This window comes from Herpailurus yagouaroundi, unplaced genomic scaffold, assembly GCF_014898765.1.
Source record: "Herpailurus yagouaroundi ecotype Mexico unplaced genomic scaffold, PumYag 203, whole genome shotgun sequence".
NCBI lineage: Eukaryota > Metazoa > Chordata > Mammalia > Carnivora > Felidae > Herpailurus > Herpailurus yagouaroundi.
The window spans coordinates 28,525,618-28,546,027 of record NW_024412434.1 but is presented as its reverse complement, the minus strand read 5'-3'; the positions used below and the strand labels follow the sequence as shown (position 1 = coordinate 28,546,027).

Below are 20,410 nucleotides of genomic sequence, written 5' to 3'. Positions count from 1 at the left end.
TTAATTATAGCTTCAGAAATTAGATACATTCGCAAAATGAAAAGATGTAAAGCATGACATCATATCCGTAAAATGTGTGCAGGGGGAGCAAAAGGGTAGTGCTTTTAAGTATGTTTGAAGTTAAGTGACCACCAACAATATAGACTGCTATATTATGTAATAATGCAGGGTGTTACAGAAGAACCTCATGATATATATACCCAAATGATAAACCTATAATACACACACACACACACACACACACACACACACACACACACACACACATTAAAACAAAGGAATCCAAGTATAGCACTAAAGAAAGTCAACAAATCAAAAAAAAATGAGAGCAAGAAAAGAGAACTACAAAAAAAGCAAGAAAACTTGAGAAAAGTGGCAATAAGTATACATATCAACAATTAATTTAAATGTAAATGGACTAGGGGCGCCTGGGTGGCGCAGTCGGTTAAGCATCCGACTTCAGCCAGGTCACGATCTCGCGGTCCATGAGTTTGAGGCCCGCGTCGGGCTCTGGGCTGATGGCTCAGAGCCTGGAGCCTGTTTCCGATTCTGTGTCTCCCTCTCTCTCTGCCCCTCCCCCGTTCATGCTCTGTCTCTCTCTGTCCCAAAAATAAATAAACGTTGAAAAAAAATTAAAAAAAAAATGTAAATGGACTAAATACAGCAATCAAAAGACTGGGTGACTGAATGAATTAAAAACAAAACAAAAAAATAAGACATATCTGTTAGCTGCCTACAAGAGAATTACTTCCACCTAAAGACACATACAGACTGAAAGTGAAAGGATAGAAAGACATCCCATGCAAATGTAAACAAGAGAAAGCTGGGAGAGCCATACTTATATCAGATAAAATAGACTTTTATTTTTTTAAATTTATTTTCCTAAATTCAATTTAGTTAACATACAGTGTAGCTTTGGTTTCAGGAGAACTCAGTGATTCATCACTTACATATAACACCTAGTGCTCAATCCAACAAGTGCCCTCCTTAATGCCCATCACCCATGTAGCCCACTCCTCTATCTACTTCCTCTCCAGCAACCCTCAGTTTGTTCTTTTTATTTAAGAGTCTCATGATTTGCCTCCATCTCTGTTTTTATATTATTTTTCTTTTCCTTCCCCTATGTTAAAATAGACTTTAAATCAAAGACAAAGAGACAACAAAAGACATTACATGATTATAAAGGTACCAATCCACAAGAGGATATAACCATTGTAAATATTTATACACCCAACATAGAAGCACATAAATAAATATTAACAGACATAAACAAATTGAAAGATAATAATAATGCAGGATTTTAATACCCACTTACATAAATGGATAAATCATCCAGACATAAAAAAGCAAATAGTGGCTTTGAATAACACATTTGAGATCAACTTAATAAACAGAACAGTCCATTCAAAAGAGCAGAATACATGGTCTTTTTAAGTGTACATGGAGAATTCTCCAGAATAAATGACATGTAAGTAAGCCCACTGAACAAGTTTCAATAAATTTTGAATACGGAAAATATATCAAACATCTCCCTTGGCCACAACAACAGTATGAAACAAACTCAATTACAAGTAAAAAAAACTGTAAAAACACATGGAAACTAGACAACATGCTACTAAACAACTAATGGGTGAGTAAATCAAAGAGGATATTCAAAATAATATATGGAGACAAATGAAAATGGAAACACAGTGGTTCAAAATCTTTGGAACACAGCAAAAGCTTTTCTAAGAGGGAAGTTTACAGTGATACATACATACCTCAAGAAATAAAAAAATCAAATAAACAATATATTTTACATCTAAGGAAATAAGGTTATGGTAAACCAATAAAGCTGAAAGTACTAAGAGGGTACAAATAATAAAGATAAGACTGGCAATAAATGAAATAGAGACTAAAAACACAATAGAAAGGATCAATGAAACTAAGTGATGCTTCTTTGAAAAAATAAACAAAATCAATAAACATTTAGTCAATTGCATCCAGAACAAAAAGGACTGAAGTAAAATTTGAACTGAAAGAGAAGTATATCCAACACCACAGAAATAGATAGTATTATGAGACTACTGCACAAAATTATATGCCAATAAATTGGACAACCTAGGAGAGATAGATAAAATTCCTAGAAACATACAATTTTGCAAGACTGAATCATGAAAATACACAAAATCTGAACAGACAAGTTACTAGTAATGAAATTGAATCAGTAATCAAAAAACTTGCAGCAAACAAAATCCAGGACTAGTTGGCTTCACTGGTGAATCTACCAAATATTTATTTATTTTTTTAAGTTTATTTATTTATTTTGAGAGACACAGAGACAGTATGAGCAGGGGAGGGGAAGAGGTGGGGGGAGGGAGAGGGAGAGAGAGAATCCCAAGTAGACTCTGCACTGTCAGCACAGAGCCCGATGTGTGGCATGAACCCACGAAACGTGAGATCATGACCTGAGTAGAAACCAAGAGTCTGATGCTTAACTGACTGAGCCACCCAGGCACCCCTACCAAATATTTAAAGAAGAGTTAATATTTATCTTTCTAAAAATATTTCAAAAAACAGAAGATGGAGGAATACTTCAAAATTTATTCTTCAAGGCCAACATAACTCTTACACAAAACCAAAGAAACCACAAAAAAAGAAATTATAGACCAATATCTTTGGTGAATATAGATCCAAAAATCTTCAACAAAATATTAGCAAATCAAATCCAACAATATAAAGGTTATTCGGCAAGATCAAGTGGGGTCTATCTCAGAGATGCAAGATAGTGTGACATCTACAAATCAATGTGATACATCACAATAATAAAGGGTAAAATCATATCATCATCTCAATCAATGCAGAAAAAGCATTTGACAAAACTTAGCATCTGTTCATGATAAAAACCCAACAAAGTGGATTTAGAGGGAACATATCTCAACTAAATAAAAACCATTTATTACAGACACACAGCTAACATCATACTCAGTGGTGATCAGGATTAAGACAAGATCAGGACCAAGACACAAGACATTTTTGCCATTTTTATTCAACATAGTACTGGAAATCATAGCCACAGTGAACAGATAAGAAAAAGAAAGCCATCCAAATTTGTAAGGTACAAGTACAACTGTTAGTATTTGAAGATGAGATGATACTATATATAGAAAGCTATGATTAGTCTGCTAGAAACCTATAGAATAAATCAATTCAGTAGTTACAGAATATAAAAATATAAAGAAATCTGTTTCACTTTTATACACTAATAATGAACAGAAAAAAGAATTAAGAAAACAGTTCCATTTACAATTGCATCAAAAAGCTAAAATATTTAGGAATAAATTTAACCAAGGAGGAGGAAAACCATGAACTCTGAAAACTTGTAGGACACTGATGAAAGGAATGGAAGATGACATTAACGAAGGGACAGATATTCCATGCTCATGGATTGGAAGAATATTGACGAAATGTCCATACTACCCAAATCAATCTACAATCCAATGTAATCCCTATCAAAATATTAATAGTATTCACAGATCTACAACAAATAGTTGTAAATTTGTATGGCACCACAACAGACCTCAAATAGTCAATGCAATCTTGAGAGAGGAGTAAGGCTAAAAACACAATCCTAGATTTCAGACTATACTACAAAGCTACAGTAATGAAAACAGTATGCTACCAGCACAAAACTGGACACCTATGTCAATGAAACAGAAAAGAAAGACCAGAAATAAATTCATGCTTATACTGTCAATTATCTATGACAAAGATCGCATGAATATGCAAGGGAGAAAATAGAGTGTCTTCAGTAAATGGTTTTTGGAAAACTGGATGACTGTGTGCAGAATGAAAGAAGGAAAGAAAGAAAGAAAGAAAAGAGAAAAGAAAGAAACAAACAAACTAGACCACTTTTTAAAAAATATACACACATACAAAATTTTAAATGGATTAAAATCTAACTGCAAGACCTGAAAACAAAGACTTAAAGAAAAAACATAGGCAGTAATATCTTGGGAAAGCAGCCTTCGCAATATTTTTCTGGATCTGTCTCATTAGGCAAAGGAAACATAAGCAAGAGTAAATATTTAGACATTAAATTATAAAACTTTTCCACAGTGAAAGAAACCAACAAGACAAAAAGGCAACCCACCAGGTGGAAGAAGATATTTGCAAATGATTATTCAATAAGGGGTTATTATCCAAAATATAGAAAGAACACCAAAACAACAACAACAACAATAACAACAACAACAACACCATTTGGTTAAACAATGGGCAGAGCACTTGAACAGACATTTTCCAAAGAAAACATACCAATGGCCAACAGACACATGAAAATATGCTCAGAATTGCTACTTATTGGGGAAATGCAAATCAAAACCACAATGAGATATCACCTCACACCTGTCAGAATTGCTAGTATTAAAAAGAAATAACAACTGAAACTAATGTAACATTGTGTGTCAACTATACTCAGCTTTAAAATAAGAAAGAACAAATGTTGGTGAGAATATGGAAAAAATGGAACCCTCATGTACTGTTGGCAGGAACACAAATTGGTGTAGCCATTATGGAAAAGTATAGAGATTCGCTCCCCACAACGAGATTAAAAATAGAAGTACCATATAATCTTGTAATTCTACTTCTGGGTATTTATCCAAAGCAAACAAAAACACTAATTCAAAAAGATATATGCACCCCATGTTCAATGCTGTGTTATTTACAATAGCAAAGATGTGGAAGCCACCTAAGTGTCTATCAATAGATAAATGCTAAAGAAGTGGAGAGAGTGTGTGTGTGTGTGTGTGTGTGTGTGTGTGTGTGTTTGTGTGTGTATTTGGCTGATATTTGGCATATGTATATAACATATTTTTCCATATTCTATAATATATTTTATATATGTATATTCATATATATGTATATAATATGTTATGTATATGTATATATGTATGTATATGTTATATATATAACATGCTATATATATGTATATATATGTATATATATAACATGGTATATTTATGTATATGTTATACACATATGTGTGTGTGTGTGTGTGTGTATATATATATGTTATATGTATATATATAAATTAGATCTTGCCATTTGCAACAACATGGATGGACCTAGAGGGTATTAGGCTAAGTGAAAGAAGTCAGACATAGAAAGACAACTACTATATGTGGAATACTAAAAAGAAAACAAATATATAAACTAACAACAACAGAAAGGGACTTATAAATAAACTGGCAGCTGCCTCAGGTGAAGATTTATATGGATGGGCAAAATAGGAGAAGGAGATTAAGAAGTATAAACTTCCAGTTATAAGTCACAGGGAACAAAAGTTCATTATAGGGAATATAGTTAATAATATTGTAATACCTTTGTATTTGTGTACACACACACACACACATCCATCCATCCATCCTGGTACTGAGAAACCAAAAATCTACAGTAGCGTAGATATACACAAAGTAAAGAGAAAAGAACCCAAACATAACACTAAATAAAACCATCAAATCACAAGGAAAAATACCAAGAAAAAAAAAGCTACAAAAGCAACCATAAAACAACAAAATAGAAGTACGTATCCATAAACAATTAATTTAAGTGTAAATGGTCTAAATGTTCCAATCAATAGACCTAGGATAGCTGAATGGATTAAAAAAAGGACCTGCTTATGTGCTGTCCCACAAGAAACTCACTTCAGATCTAAAGACATACAGACTGAAAGTAAAGGGATGGAGCAGTACTTCTATCAGTCAAAACAGGCTTAAACGCTGTTAGAAAACACACGTGCACGCGCGCGCACACATACACACACATACCATTACCAAATAATAAAGGGATCCATCTAAGAAGAGTCTATAACATTCATAAATATTTATGTACCCAACATGGAGCATCTGTGTGTAGTAAGTATTAACAAAATATAAAGGAGAAATTGATAGCAATACACTTGATAATAATACCATAAGAATAGGAGACTTTAATACACCACCTGTATCAATGGAGACATCATCCTGACAGAAGAGCAATAAGAAAACATTGGCATTAAATGATACACATTAGACCGGACGGACTTAATTGATAATACAGAAAATTTAACCTAAAAGCAACAAAATATACATTATTTTCAAGTGTACATGGAAAATTCTATAAGACAAATCGTATGTTTGGCCACAAAAGGAATCTCAACAAATTCAACAACAATGAAATTGTATCAAGTATCTTTTCCAGAACAATAGTATGAAACTAGAAAGCAACTACAGAAGGAAAGTGGAAGACATACAAAACAGGGAGACTAAACAACATGTTATTAAACAACCAATGGGTCAACAAAGAAATAAGAGGAAATATAAAAATACCTGGAAACAAATGAAAATGGAAAAACAACTTTCTAAAATCTTTGGGAGCCCCACCAAAAGAAATTATAAAAGTTTATAGTAATACAGGTCTACCATAAGAAACAAGAAAAATTCCAGAATAAATAATTTAACTTCACACATAAAGGAACTAGAAAAAAAGCAAAACACAAAGTTAGTAGAAAGAAGGAAATTAAATAAAGATCAGAATGGAAATAAATGGAATAGAGACTAAAAAAAAAAAACTGTGGAAAAGATTAAAAAAACTAAAATCTGGTTCTTTGAAAAGATAAAATTGATATCCTCTGGCCAGACTCATCAAGAAAAAGTTGAGGGGGCAAAATAAAATCAGAAATGAGAGAAGTTACAGCTGACCACAAGAATATAAAGGATCATAAGAGAGTACTATGAAGAATTGTACACCAACAAATTGAAAAACCTAGAAGAAATGGATAAGTTCCCAGAAACATGCAACATTCTGAGACTGAATCAGAAAGATATAGAAAATCTAGATAGACTGATTTTAAGTAATGATGAATCAATAATTTAAAAACTCCCCCAAAGTACCAGTCTAAGACCAGATGGCTGATGAATTTGACCAAATATTAGAGAAGAGTTAGTACCTATCCTTATCAAATAATTCAAAAAAATCAAAGAACACTTCATTTTTACAAGGCCAGCATTACCCTGAAACCAACCCCCCCAACACACACACACACACACACACACACACACACACACACACACACACACACGAAATTGCAGATCAATATCCCTGATGAATATGGATTCAAAAATCTTCAACAAAATTTCATCAAACTGAATTCAATAACACATTTAAAAGATCACTCACCACAATCAACTGGGATTTATATCAGGATGCAAGCATAGTTCAACATCCATAAATCAATGTGATAAATCACATTAACAAAACAAAGGATAAAAATCACATGATTGCCTCAACAGATACAGAAAGAGTATTTAACTAAACTTAACATCCTTTTGGGATAAAAATTATCAACAAAATGGGTATAAAAGTAATGTACCTCCACATAAAAGAGACCATATAAGACAAACCCACAGTTAACATTCTACTCAATGGTAAAAAGCTATAAGCTTTTCCTGTAAGATCAGGAACAAGACAATGATACCAATTTTCACTTCTTTTATTCATCATAGTATTGTAACTTTTAGCCAGAGCAATAAGTCAAGAAGAAGAAACAAAAGGCATCCAAACTGGAAAAGAATAAAACCATGATTTGCAGATGAGATACTATATACACAAAACTCTACAGACTCCACCAGAAAACTATTAGATGTAATAAATGAATTCAGTAAAGTCACAAGATACAAGATTAACATACAGGAACTGGTTGCATTAGTTACTATAAACTAATAATGAGCTATCAGAAAGAGAAATTAAGAAAGCAATCCCATTCACAATGCATCAAAAAGAATAAAGTAGCTAGGAATACATTTAATCAAGGAGATGAAATACCTATACTCTAAAAACTATAAAACACCAGTGAAAGAAATTGATGAAAATACAAATAAATGGCAAGATATACCATGCTCATGAATTGGAAGAATTAATATTGCTAAAATGTCCATACTACCTAAAGCTATCTACAGATACAATACGATCTCAATCAAGATACCAACGGTATTTTTCACAGAACTAAAACCAAAAATTCTGAAATTTGTATGGAAGCACAAAAAACTCCAAATATCCAAAGCAATCTTGAGAAAGAAGAAAAAAGCTGGAGGTATCACAATCCCAGATTTCAAATTATACTACAAAGCTATCATAATCAAAACAGCATGGCACTGGCCAAAAACAGACACATAAATCAACAGAATAGAACAGAGATCCCAGGTATAAACTTACACACTTATGGTCAATTAATCTATGACAAATGAGGGAAAAATATACAAGGGAAAAGATAGTGCCTTCAATAAGTAGTGTTGGGAAAACTGGACCACTATCTTGCACTATATAGAAAAAAAAATTCAAAATGGATTAAGGGCTTGAACATAACACCTACAACTATAAAACTCTTACATGAGAACATAGGCAGTAAGCTCTTTGACATCTGTCTTAGCAATATATATATATTTTTGACCAGTATCATCAGGCAAGGGCAACAAAAGCTAAAATAAACAGATGGGATTACATCAAACTGAAAAGATTTTGTACTGTGAAGGAAACCATCAAGAAAGTGAAAAAGCAACCTACTGAATGGGAGAAGACATTTGCAAACCATATATCTGATAAGGTGTTAATATACAGAATATATAAAGAGCTTACCCAATTTATTATTAAACACCCCCCAAACAATTTTTTTAAAAAATGGGCATAGGACTTGAGTAAATACTTCCCCAAGGAAGACATACAGATGGCCAATAGGTATGTGAAAAGATTTTCAACATCACTAATTGTCAGGGAAATACAAATGAAAATCACAAATCAAAATCACCTCACACCCGTAGATTGGCTACTTGTCAAAAAGACAAGAAACAAGTGTCGGTGAGGATGTGGAAAAAAGGAAAGAACCCTTGTGCACCATTGGTGGGAATGTAAATTGGTGTAGCCATTATGGAAAACAGTATGGAGGTTCCTCAAAAAGTTAAGAATAGAACTACCCTATGACCCAGCAATTGCACTTCTGGATATTTATCCAAAGAAAACAGAAACACCAATTTGAAGAAACATATGCACCCTTATGCTCATTCTGACATTATTTATAATAACCAAGATATGGAAGCCACCTAAGTGTCCATTGATAGGTGAATGGATAGAGAATATGTGAGATTATCTATCTAAATATCACACACGTATACATATAATAGATATCTAGATATCACACACACATATAATAGAACATTGCTCAGCTGTAAAAACAAATGAAATGTTGCTGTCTGTGACAACATGGGTGAGCCTAGAGGGTATTATGCTAAGTGACATAAGTCAGAGAAAAATACTGTGTGATCTCACTTATATATAGAATCTAATAAAATAAAACAACAGAAACTGACAAAGACACAGGAAGCAAACTGTGAGTTATCTGAATGGGGAGGGGTTGGGAGAGGTGAGTAGAAATAGGTAAAGGGTATTAAGAGATACAGACTTCCAGGTATAAAGTAAGTCATGGGGACGTAATGTTTAGCATAGAAAATATAGTTAATGATACTCTAGTAACTTTGTATGGTGATGGATGGTGATTAGGCTTATGAGGATCATTTTGTAATGTATAAAAATACTGAATCAGTATGATATACACTTGAAACTAATAGAATATTGCATGTCAATTATACTTCAATAAAAACAATAATAAATAACAAGTGAAAAACTGTCTTCAGAATCTCCTGAATAATTGGCATTCAACGGGCTGGGCTCTTTGTAGGTAGAAAGCCAATGAATAACTTTTCCTAAAAATAACAATTCTCCAGAAGAGTAAATAGTTCATGTATGTTACCTAATATCTACACTAGTGTGCAAAGGTAACTGTCATTTCCTCAAGAAAGGCAATTTCCAAAATGCCCCCCACAGCCAATCATTCATTTCAATTATTGCTTTCTATATTCACCTGTGGTATTTAATTGGTTATTCTGTTTGACACGCAAGATCTGAACAATAAATCATGACATCCCCAAAACAACTCAGTATCCTTGGGAAAGTATCATGCAAGATTTCTGTCCCTCATCCCTCATTTCTTAGAAATAAGAAAGCACTCCCATTCCTTGAAACCTAAGTAGTGAGCCAGTCACTTTTACATTTGATATACACATTCTCTACCACTTTTCCCCAGGCATTGACTTCTCTGATTTTGGTAAAACATCACAGCTGCATGGAACCTTAAAAGCATCTCCTATGAGACAAAAAGGAGCAAACACTGCCTGGAGCTCTGATAGACAAGCACAAGAAGGAAAATACTGGTATTTTCTACAAAGCAGCATTCAGAAGAGCTTTTCCTAGAAGACACAAAAACAATTATATATATATATATATACATATATATATATATGTGTGTGTGTGTGTGTGTGTGTACATGTGTATGTGTGTGTATACACATGCACAGCTGGGAGAAAGTACCAGATGAAATGTGATTACATCATGCTTCTAGAAGCCTGGTCTTAGGTGTATTTAGTAGTTTGATACAAGCCTTACAATATTTCTAGAGAAAAAGTGAGATCACGTATCCCATGATGCACAGAAAATCTGGAACGCAGATTAGGAGTGCATGGCAAAGCCTTCACCTTGTGTTTCGGTAACATATTGACAGATATTTACGATCTCCAGGAGGACATTTCTGGGAGAAAAAACTCTCTAACTCATCAGAAATCCCAAATGCCTTCTTGCTGCAGAAAATGAGCCTACCTTATTATTATCCCTTCATTCCTTTATGCTTTCTCTTGAAACCAACCACACCTCTTACTGCCCAAGACCCTTTCTGCCTACTCATATTCTAATTTCTAGTTTCTCTCAGCCCTGGAATGTAGAGTCTGCATTGTGCAGTTTCATACCACTCACCACTGTTAGAAGTATCTCTCTTTCCCCTCTAGTATTACAGTATGAAATTCCTGAGGTCAGGAACTATATATTTCCATATCCTCTGTGGTGCTTTGGATACTATATATGATTATTAAGGTGTATTTAGTAGTTTGATACAAGCCTTACAATATTTTATTGTCCTTTAAAAATACTTACAAAAATAATCTCGTTTCTCTTTTTCTTATCTATGTGTATTTATGCATTTATTCCTTCATTAAACATTTGTTGAGCATCTACTGGGGGCTGGAGAAGTAGTGATAAAAGGCCTAGTTGCCATCCACGTTTTCTGACAGATTCCCATGGTTTCCCCACTACTGCTTTCTGTGACTGGGGCAGCTTACAGGCCTTCTGTTACTTATACTTACATCAAGGTAGAACATTATCATGCAGACTTGAAATGGAATAAGAGAATAAAGTCTTCATGCTCTTTGGGTCTTAACCACACAGCCCCACATGGGTCTGCTTATCATTCTAGGCCATGTACAAGGCGGAAGTGTGAAAGAGAGTAAACAAGGAAAAGCAAATCATAATGCTAGTGCATGAAGACCGGTCCACAAGGATGTTCACTTCAGTGTTATTTAAATCAGAACAGAAAGTTAGAAATGTTCTAGTGAGATAAATCACATTGTAGAATATTCATAGATGTGAGGAAATGTATATAAGAAAGTGTTGAAAATACCAGTTGCAGAACAGTAGGTATTTACAATGGGTTTCTATTTTTTCAATTTTTTTAATTTATTATTTTTGAGAGTGAGCAGAGGAGGAGCAGAGAGAGGGAAGGAGAGAGAGAGGATCCGAGGTGGGCTCTGTGCTGACAGTTGAGAGCCCAATGCGGGGCTCAAACCCATGAACCATGAGATCATGACCTGAGCTGAAGTTGGACACTTAACTCACTGAGCCACCCAGGCACCCCCATTTCTATTTTTAATTTTACAAAATCCACTGAGTGAAAAAGTCTAGAAGGTTAAACTTGAAAGTATTAGTGGTGAGTATACCTAGATGGTGAGATTATAAATGATTTTCTTCATTAATTTTCCAAATTTTCTAAAATGATCCTGAATAGTTTTTGGTCTGAAAAAAGAGGCAATTGAATTTTTTTTTAAATTTTTAACGTTTTTCATTTTTGAGAGACAGAGCACGAGTAGGAGAGGGGCAGAAAGACAGGGAGAATCCGAAGCAGGCTCCAGGCTTTGAGCTATCAGCACAGAGCCCAATGTGGGGCTTGAACTCACGAAGTGCAAGATCATGACCTGAGCCGAAGTCGGACGCTTAACCGACTGAGCCACCCAGGCGCCCTGAATTTTTTTTTTTTTTTAAGGCATAAAGAGAACAGGAAGAGAATCCTCCCAGAATAAGAGCACCTTCTGACAAAATTTACCTTTTTACCTCACTGCTCAGGCCTTGCTCACTGATAGCCCACTGTATGGGCTGTTTCTCTGTGGCCCATATATAGGAAAATAACAGTACACACGCATTTTGACTTACTGTCCAACTTTTGTCTCCTCAAATACACATATGGTAGCTGAACAAACAGTGTCATGTATTTCTCCCTCACAAAGCACTGCTTTGTCAAGCAAGGCACAGGCTGCCTAGAATCCTGGTTGTTACAGAAGTTAAACCAAATTCTAAAAAACAAGAGAAAAGACAAACCCAGAAGGAAAGCCCCTTCTCAACAGACCATGTTAAACCATTCGAAATAGTATCTCACTGGTGTTTGGAGAAGAAGAAGTTTGTTTGGACAGATGGAAGGTGAGCTGAAAGGTAAAGAAAAATATGGGGACAGTTCCCCACATGTCCCAAGGAGGGCGCCACCAGAGGCCCCGGGTTAGACAGGCACATTTGCTGGGCAAGAGGTGGATGAAGTGTTGTCTGAGCAGAAGTCTTACCTTGGTCTGGAATGTACAGAACATGTGCGTTAGGAACGGATGCTCCCAGGCCAAGGAGAGAACTCTCTTCTCTACCATTGTGCACTCAACATCATCGTCCATCAAAACCACATCTTTCTTTAAGGCTTTTATTGCAAAAAATTGATTGGTCTTCTTGAACTCTGCTAGGAAGACCTAGAAGCAAAGGTAAGAAGTAACTTTATTTTAGAATTTGGTCTCACTCGTTAAAGAAGAGACCATGTCCTGAGATCTGTGTTGGGCGAAACAAAGAGGATTTCTTCTCCAACCCCCTCCTTCCCCTTGACAGGGACAAAATAGAGCACTCCATCGATCAGGGATATTACCTAGGAGTTTCACACTTGCTTTGTACCTTTCCAAGGCATTCACAAAACTACTGTACAATTGGATGGGTTATTCTCAGGTTCTGAAAAATTCTGTGTAAAAAAGTATGACCTGTCTGCCCAGGGACCTGAGTAAATTTATAATATAAATTCCCAGACACTAAGTGCATATTGAAGAAAGCAGCAGCAAGTAGCAGAGAGGAGGACCTGATTATACTTGAAACATCAGTGCAAATGAGCATAAAACTCAGCTCTGAGTTTTACCCAGTTTTTCAGGGTGAAACTATAATACAAGGGGAATAGAGTTTTCCTCATGTGCCTAAAGAGTGTACACCATTTCATCTGATGGCATAGACCTAAGGCCATTTTTTGGACCTACTATGTGTCAGACACTCTGCTACCCTTTACATGTGCAATCTAATTCTTAGCTCAGAACTCTCTGCAAGACAGGTAGTAATAACAAAAAGAACGAACTTCAAAGAGGAATTTCACTGGCTCAAATTCATGGAGCTCCTCAGTGGAAAAATCTAACTCCAAATTTACTTTTTCTACTGGATTTCATGACTTATATGAAAGGACACCAGATGGCACATAATGGGGAGTTTCTACAACTTGTGCTTCTGCAAATGATGCAGCAACAGATGACTGACAGTTGTGAGGACGTGGCATTTGGAAATAGAAAACTCCAGCCTGGGTCTCTTTTCACAGACATTTACTAGCTGTGGGAATGTGGATAAACCAATTAACCTCTCTGGGCTTCAGTTTCCTAATGTGTAAAAGAGATAATTGTCATGACATTCTCTAACTTGCAGGACCATCGTGAATATCAAATGGCTACCACATGGGAAAGTGGTTTAGAAACTATAAAATGCTCTCTAAATGACAGTTATTAAGAATACTTGTCATTTGTTTCTTGACTTTTAGGGAATGTCGAAGTCAATGACACTAAACCAGTACTGAAAATGCACGTGTCTATGTTTAAAAATAATATGGTGCAGATAGCTAGCTTTGGGGTAGCTGGCTTGACAGAGGGCATAGAACTTACGAGAAGCCAGGCAAATGGATGATGTGCATATACCCAGAAAACAATGCTGTTTTTTTCTGGACTGCAAAGTACATTGAGATAAGAATATGGAGGCTACCATTTTGTTGAGAAACCATGCTTCCTGTATAAAGCCAAAAGAAAGAAGAAAAACAAATTTTGGAGTGTTCTTAATGTTGTGAGAAAGGGAAATATGGCTACTCCATTTTGCTTTTGTGTTTCATTCTCCTTTCCAGGGGCCCCATGGCCCATCCTCTTCAGTCTGTAGGGACGCAGGGTCCTGATGGCAAGAGCATACTGTTTTGGACATAGAACAGAGGACACCCTAAGGCTCTCAGTGTCCTTTGGGATATTTTACGAAGGCTTGTAGGTTTAACTTAATGTCTTTCTTATTAACCTTGTTCAAATATAGAAACCCACATGGGAACAAAGAATGATAAACATTTCATTAACAATTAAAAGTACTCTTTTGGTAATTGTTTCTTTCCATAAAACATCCCCAAACCAGCCATAGCCGAAGAAGCTGAAAAGCCAATTTCCATCTCTATAATGGGCTTTCAATTTTTGGTAACAGGTTATAATTGCACATTAATTGGTACTAAATTATAATGAAGAGTGGCTTTAAAATTGCTTATTACACAGATTAACAGCAAATGAGCCTGCTGTGTTTCATATTATTGTGGAAATGAACTCAAAGAATTAATGGATATCAGCTAGTTTGCAAGGCAGAATGCATTTTGCCAAAAGCAATGCACTGGTGTTTAAATCCAACCCAATTGCGGCACAATGTCATTCAGCTGTGGTGATGCTTATTTGCATTCTAGTTTACTATTAAATAAACTGGGTGAGTTTCCCAAAGTCTGGCGAGCAGGTGCAGAGCATATTGCTGGCCTTGGATACACAAATTTATAGAATGGTAGTCTCTGGCAAAAATTTTCCTAGGAGTTTCATCCAAGAATATAAAACAATGAAGGGAGCAATTAATACAGTAGATATCCTTGGCATCTAGAATAACCTCAAGGCCTGTGTTCCATGGTATCCCTCTTTACATTCGTGAACTTGAAAATTATTTTCCATCACTGACAGTTGATGGTTAAATTATGTCATCTTCCTCCTTTTCTTCTCGTCTTCTGTGACTGACAGAGACAGCCCGTAACTTGAGTGTGTGGCAGGAAGAATTTAGAGGAGGGACTTTCCCCCATGAAACTTTTCTCATGACTCTCCAGCTACAGCTTTGTTATGAACTGAATTGTGCCCCTCCAAAAAAATGTGCATGCCAAAGCCCTAAACCCTAGTACCTCAGCATGTGACTATATTTGGAGATACGGTCTTTACAAAGGTAATCAACTTAAAATAAGTTCACTCGGGGGCTAGTGTCCTTAGAAGCAGAGATGAGGACACAGATACACACAGGGGGACGACCATGTGAGGACACAGGGAGAAGATGACCATTTACAACCCAAGGAGAGAGACCTCAGAAGAAATAACCCTATCAACACCTAGATCTCAGACTTCCAACCTCCAGAATGATAAGAAAACCAATGTCTGGTGTTTGAATCACTCAGTCTGTGATACTCTGTTACATTAGTCCTAGCAAACTAATGCAAGACTGAAGACATTTGCTAGGAAAAAAATTGCATTCAAAGGAAAACAACTCTCCAAGTTTGAGAAAGTAGCAAAAGAGAATTAACAACCAAAAAAAAAAAAAAACCTGTAAGAAATACAAACTATAGACACTGGCTGAGGCAGCTTCCCATTTCTTTGATATCCATATACATCACACTCATAAGTGTATGGGATATACACCTTTGAAGCAAAATGGCTTGGGAACAATGATTCCCAGGAAGCAGAGGCCACTGTCCCCTAGAGTTCCAGATTTCCTTTTAACCAGACCTCTCTCCACCCAGTCAAAAAATGCATAGGAATGCTCTCTACACACCCACAACCTGCTCCGCTCCAATGAGTTCAGGAGCTTTGCTTTTCAATCCCCGTTAGTTGGTCTGTAGAATTCTACAGCATGGTATCATACCTTGCCAAAACTTCCTTTCCCCAACATTTTGTGCAAGATAAAATCCTCAATTTTTAGCTTCATATGTAGAGATGGTCTTTCTATGTTCGGTTCAGGTTCTGGACGCTGACGTATGTTCTCCATCCCATCCAAGGGAGACTCCCAAGAGATTCCCTGAGGCTCTGAAAATAGCAAGCCAGTGGTTAAAAGTAAACAAGGAACAATGAAGGGGGCATTTTAGCTACTTTGAGAACACTTTCTCTTCCACTTCCCACTCGGAGGCTCCATCCACAAAAATGGGGGGGAAAGGTCCCCTGCAGGGCAAAGGCAGCACCTTCCTCCTGTGAGCCTGGCATTTGGGGCATGGACTGCATCTCTTATCTACTCAACTGACTGGGAGAAATTTCATTTTAAGGAACATTCCAATCAGCAGAAGTCCATACATGCAAAACACATGAGCACTTTAAATAATGTCAAATCATGGACAAATAGAGATTGTAACCAAATTTGAGGAAAAATAATTCTCAGGTACTTGCATGGCTCACAGGCTCAGTGGCATTGATTCCTGTGGCTTCCACGTGAGGGATCAGGAAATGAAAAGCAGATCACTGAAAATCTGAATCACATCATCCATCCCCACGTTCAAGGTCAGCCAATTTATTCCTCACCCAATGACAGAACAGGTGCAGAAAACTTTTTGGAACCTTCCTCCTACCCCCTTACAACATTTATTTCCTTTTTTATTAAAATACATTTGACACACCATATTGTGTTAATTTAAGGTATCCAACATGTTGACTTGATACATTTATATATTGTGATATGATTGCCATTTTATAGCACCTCTAGCATATCACATAATTTTGTGTCTTCTTTGTGGCTGGAATGACCTTTTTTATTTTCAGTCTCTAAATTTAACTTTCATCTTCTCCTTAAGTCCAAGGAAAATAATTACAGGAACCGCCCATGTTTTGAAAGCTTGCATTTGTCACTTTGCTTTTGTGAAAGATCTACATCACTACCTGTTTTTGCCAACCAAAAAAACAAACACACAAACAAAAAAAACTGGACAGGATTTTCTCTTTTACAGAAAAAAGAAACATGCAAACAACATTCAACATTGGTGTTGCAGTGAGCAGACAGAGCCAGTGCACCAGAGCAGTGAGAGTGGTGCCATCCAGCCCCTTACCCGGGATCTGCACTCAGCACCTCGGCATCCAGCTGCCAGAGCTTTGAACTGTGTGAGCATCTGGGCCTCCATTAGCAACATGTGTTCTAAGCTATCAGAAAGCCTGAGGTGGTTTTTGGTTCAGGGAATACTTGAAAATTGTTCCATGTAAATTAATGGTAATTTATGCCATTCTGGCTTCCAAAAGAGTTCATAGGGAGTCATGCGGAAGATGGCAGAATAGAAGGATTACCTCATTCCCTGGGCACACCAAAGTAACAGCTACATCCCTACAACTAACACAGAAAATGACCTGAAGACTGGCAGAACAGACCTTCCACAGTTGACTATCGACAGGAGGCCACACTGAGAAAGATAGAAGGGGCAGAGCCGTGGTTGGGAACCCAACCCCTGTGAGTCTAGCCACAAATGGGAAGGGCACCGCAAGCACAAGGAGGCCAGAGGATCAGACGCCATAGAAGGCATCCCTGGCATGGGGAACCTGTACTGGGAAGACAAGTCTCAATAACATTTGGCTCTGAAAAACAGTGGGGCTTAAAATTAGGAGCTTTAAAAATCAGCCAGGCTTAACCCTGGAGAGGGCAGGAGGGTGATAGGAAACTGAGTCCCTACCATAAAGAACGTAAAGAACCACCATAATAACTTGACCCAAGACAGCACAGAAGCAGCAGTTTAAAAAGTTCCAGGGGGTATAGATGAAGGAGATTTGTTGACTACTCTTAGAATGAGTGCTGGAGGCTCAGGGATCTTCCCCTTCCTAAGCCTAGATAGCCATCTATCTTGCAAGTACCACGTGCCCTGCCCTAGCACTCACCTGTGGACCTGCTCCATTCAATCTGTACACCCTCCAAAGCAGATATTGCCCCACCACCCCCAACTGGAAGCCCCAGTAGGGATCAGTCCCACTCCAGAGCAATTCTTCCTCTGGGGTTTAGGGGAGATAACCCCACACACCAGGCACCCACAGTGCCAACAGCTCAGTCTCTAAGGGCAATCCCTGCCCCTCAATGTACCTGCAGCAGTGACAGAGATGCTAACTGCAGACAGATAGGCTGACTACTGGTCCCACCCACCAACAGCCCCACGACAGCTTCAGGCAGGCCCCTCAACAGCATGGGGAATAAATCTTGCCCTGTGTACCCACAGCAGGCAAAGTGGATCAGTGCATCCAGCTGGGCTACAGACAGTTATGGCTCAGCCTCAATAGTAGGATGTCCACAGCCCACCCAGGGACACCTCTAGAGTTCCCAATTCTGGTGGCCAGGGGAATTGAATTACATGACACCAATGGACTTCTTCTGATCAAGGCCACTACCTTCAAGACCAAGAGATGTAGCTGAATTACCTAATACATAGAAATGAACACAGACAGACAAAATGGGGGAGATGGAGGGATATGTGTCAAATGAAAGAATAAGATAAAAATCACAGTTAAAGAGCAAAATGAAATAGCAATAAACAATTTGCTTGATAAAGAATTCAAGGGAGTAGCCATAAAGACACACACTGGGCTTGAGAAAACAGTAGATGAGCTAAGTAAGAACCTCATTAAAGATGCAGAAAATATAAAAAAAGGACCAGTCAGAACTGAAGAAGATGTAACTGAAAGAAAAAAATACACTAGAGGGAATCAACAGCAGCTTAGGGAATGCAGAAAAACAGGTCAGCAATCTGAAAGGGAGAGTAATGGAAAGCAACCAAGCTGAACAGCAGAAAGAAAAACAGAGCAATAAAAAATAAGAATAAGTTAAGCAACTCAGCAACACCATCAAGCATAACATTCGCATTATAGAGAATTGGAAGGAGAAGAGAGAGAAAGGGGGGCAGAAAATTTATTTGAAGAAATAATAGCTGGAAACTTCCCTAATCTGGAGAAGGAAACAGCCATTCACATCCAGGATGCACAGAGAGCCCCAAACAAGGTGAACCCAAGGTGGTCCACACTGAAACACATAATAATTACAATGGCCAAAAGTAATGATAAAGAGAGAATCTTAAAAGTGGCAAAAGTACACAGTTACATACAAGAGAAATCTCATAAGGCTATGAGCTGATTTTTCAGCAGAAACTTTTCAGGCCAGGAGGGAGTGGCATGATATACTCAAAGTGCTGAAAGAAGGCACACCTGGATGGTTCAGTCAGTTAAACGTCTGACTCATGGTTTCAGATGAGGTCATGATCTCAGAGTCATGTGATGGAGCACCACACTGGGCTGCATGCTGAGCATGGGGTCTAAGATTCTCTTTCTCCCTCTACCCCTCCCCCATGCTTTCTTTCTCTCAACACACACACACACACACACACACACACACACACAAAACAAAACAAACAAAAAACAACCAAACAAAATCTAAAGTGCTGAAAGAAGAAAACCCGCAACCAAGAATACTCTATCCAGCAAGGCTATCATTCAGAATAAAAGAGAGAGGGGGCGCCTGGGTGGCGCAGTCGGTTAAGCGTCCGACTTCAGCCAGGTCACGATCTCGCGGTCCGTGAGTTCGAGCCCCGCGTCAGGCTCTGGGCTGATGGCTCAGAGCCTGGAGCCTGTTTCCGACTCTGTGTCTCCCTCTCTCTCTGCCCCTCCCCCGTTCATGCTCTGTCTCTCTCTGTCCCAAAAATAAATAAACGTTGAAAAAAAAAATTTAAAAAGAGAGAGAGTTTCCCAGACAAACAAAAGTTAAAAGAGTTCATCATCACTAGGCCAGCTTTATAAGAAACTTCGAAGGGAATTCTTTAAGTGAAAATAGAGGGCCATAATTAAAAGAAAATTATGAAAGGATGAAATTTCACTGATAAAAGCAAATGTATATTAAAGGTAGTAGATTAATTACTTATAAAGTGAAAAGGCTGGTTAGAACACAAAAGTAGTAAAATTATATCTACACACATTAGCCAAGGTATTCACAAAATAAAAAGATGTAAAACATGACATCATATACATAAAAGGTGGGGCAGGGGTAAGAATTTAGTGCTTTTAGAATGTGTTTGAACTTAAGTGTCCATCAACATAGTATAGACTGCTGTACACATAAGAGGTTATATATGAAC

At 37.2% G+C, this 20,410-nt stretch overlaps 1 protein-coding gene across 3 annotated transcripts in view; it reads right to left on the bottom strand.

Annotated features, from left to right (window-relative positions):
* The window catches only part of PRKCQ (protein kinase C theta), a 189,305-nt gene that overhangs the window by 85,052 nt on the left and 83,843 nt on the right, over positions 1–20,410 (bottom strand). For all 3 annotated transcript variants that reach the window (XM_040451506.1, XM_040451505.1, XM_040451507.1), the window contains 2 exons: positions 16,195–16,355; positions 12,783–12,956 (listed from right to left, as the gene is read on the bottom strand). In XM_040451506.1, the coding sequence (XP_040307440.1) occupies positions 12,783–12,956; positions 16,195–16,355 (335 nt within the window). The remainder of the gene's footprint in view (positions 1–12,782; positions 12,957–16,194; positions 16,356–20,410) is intronic.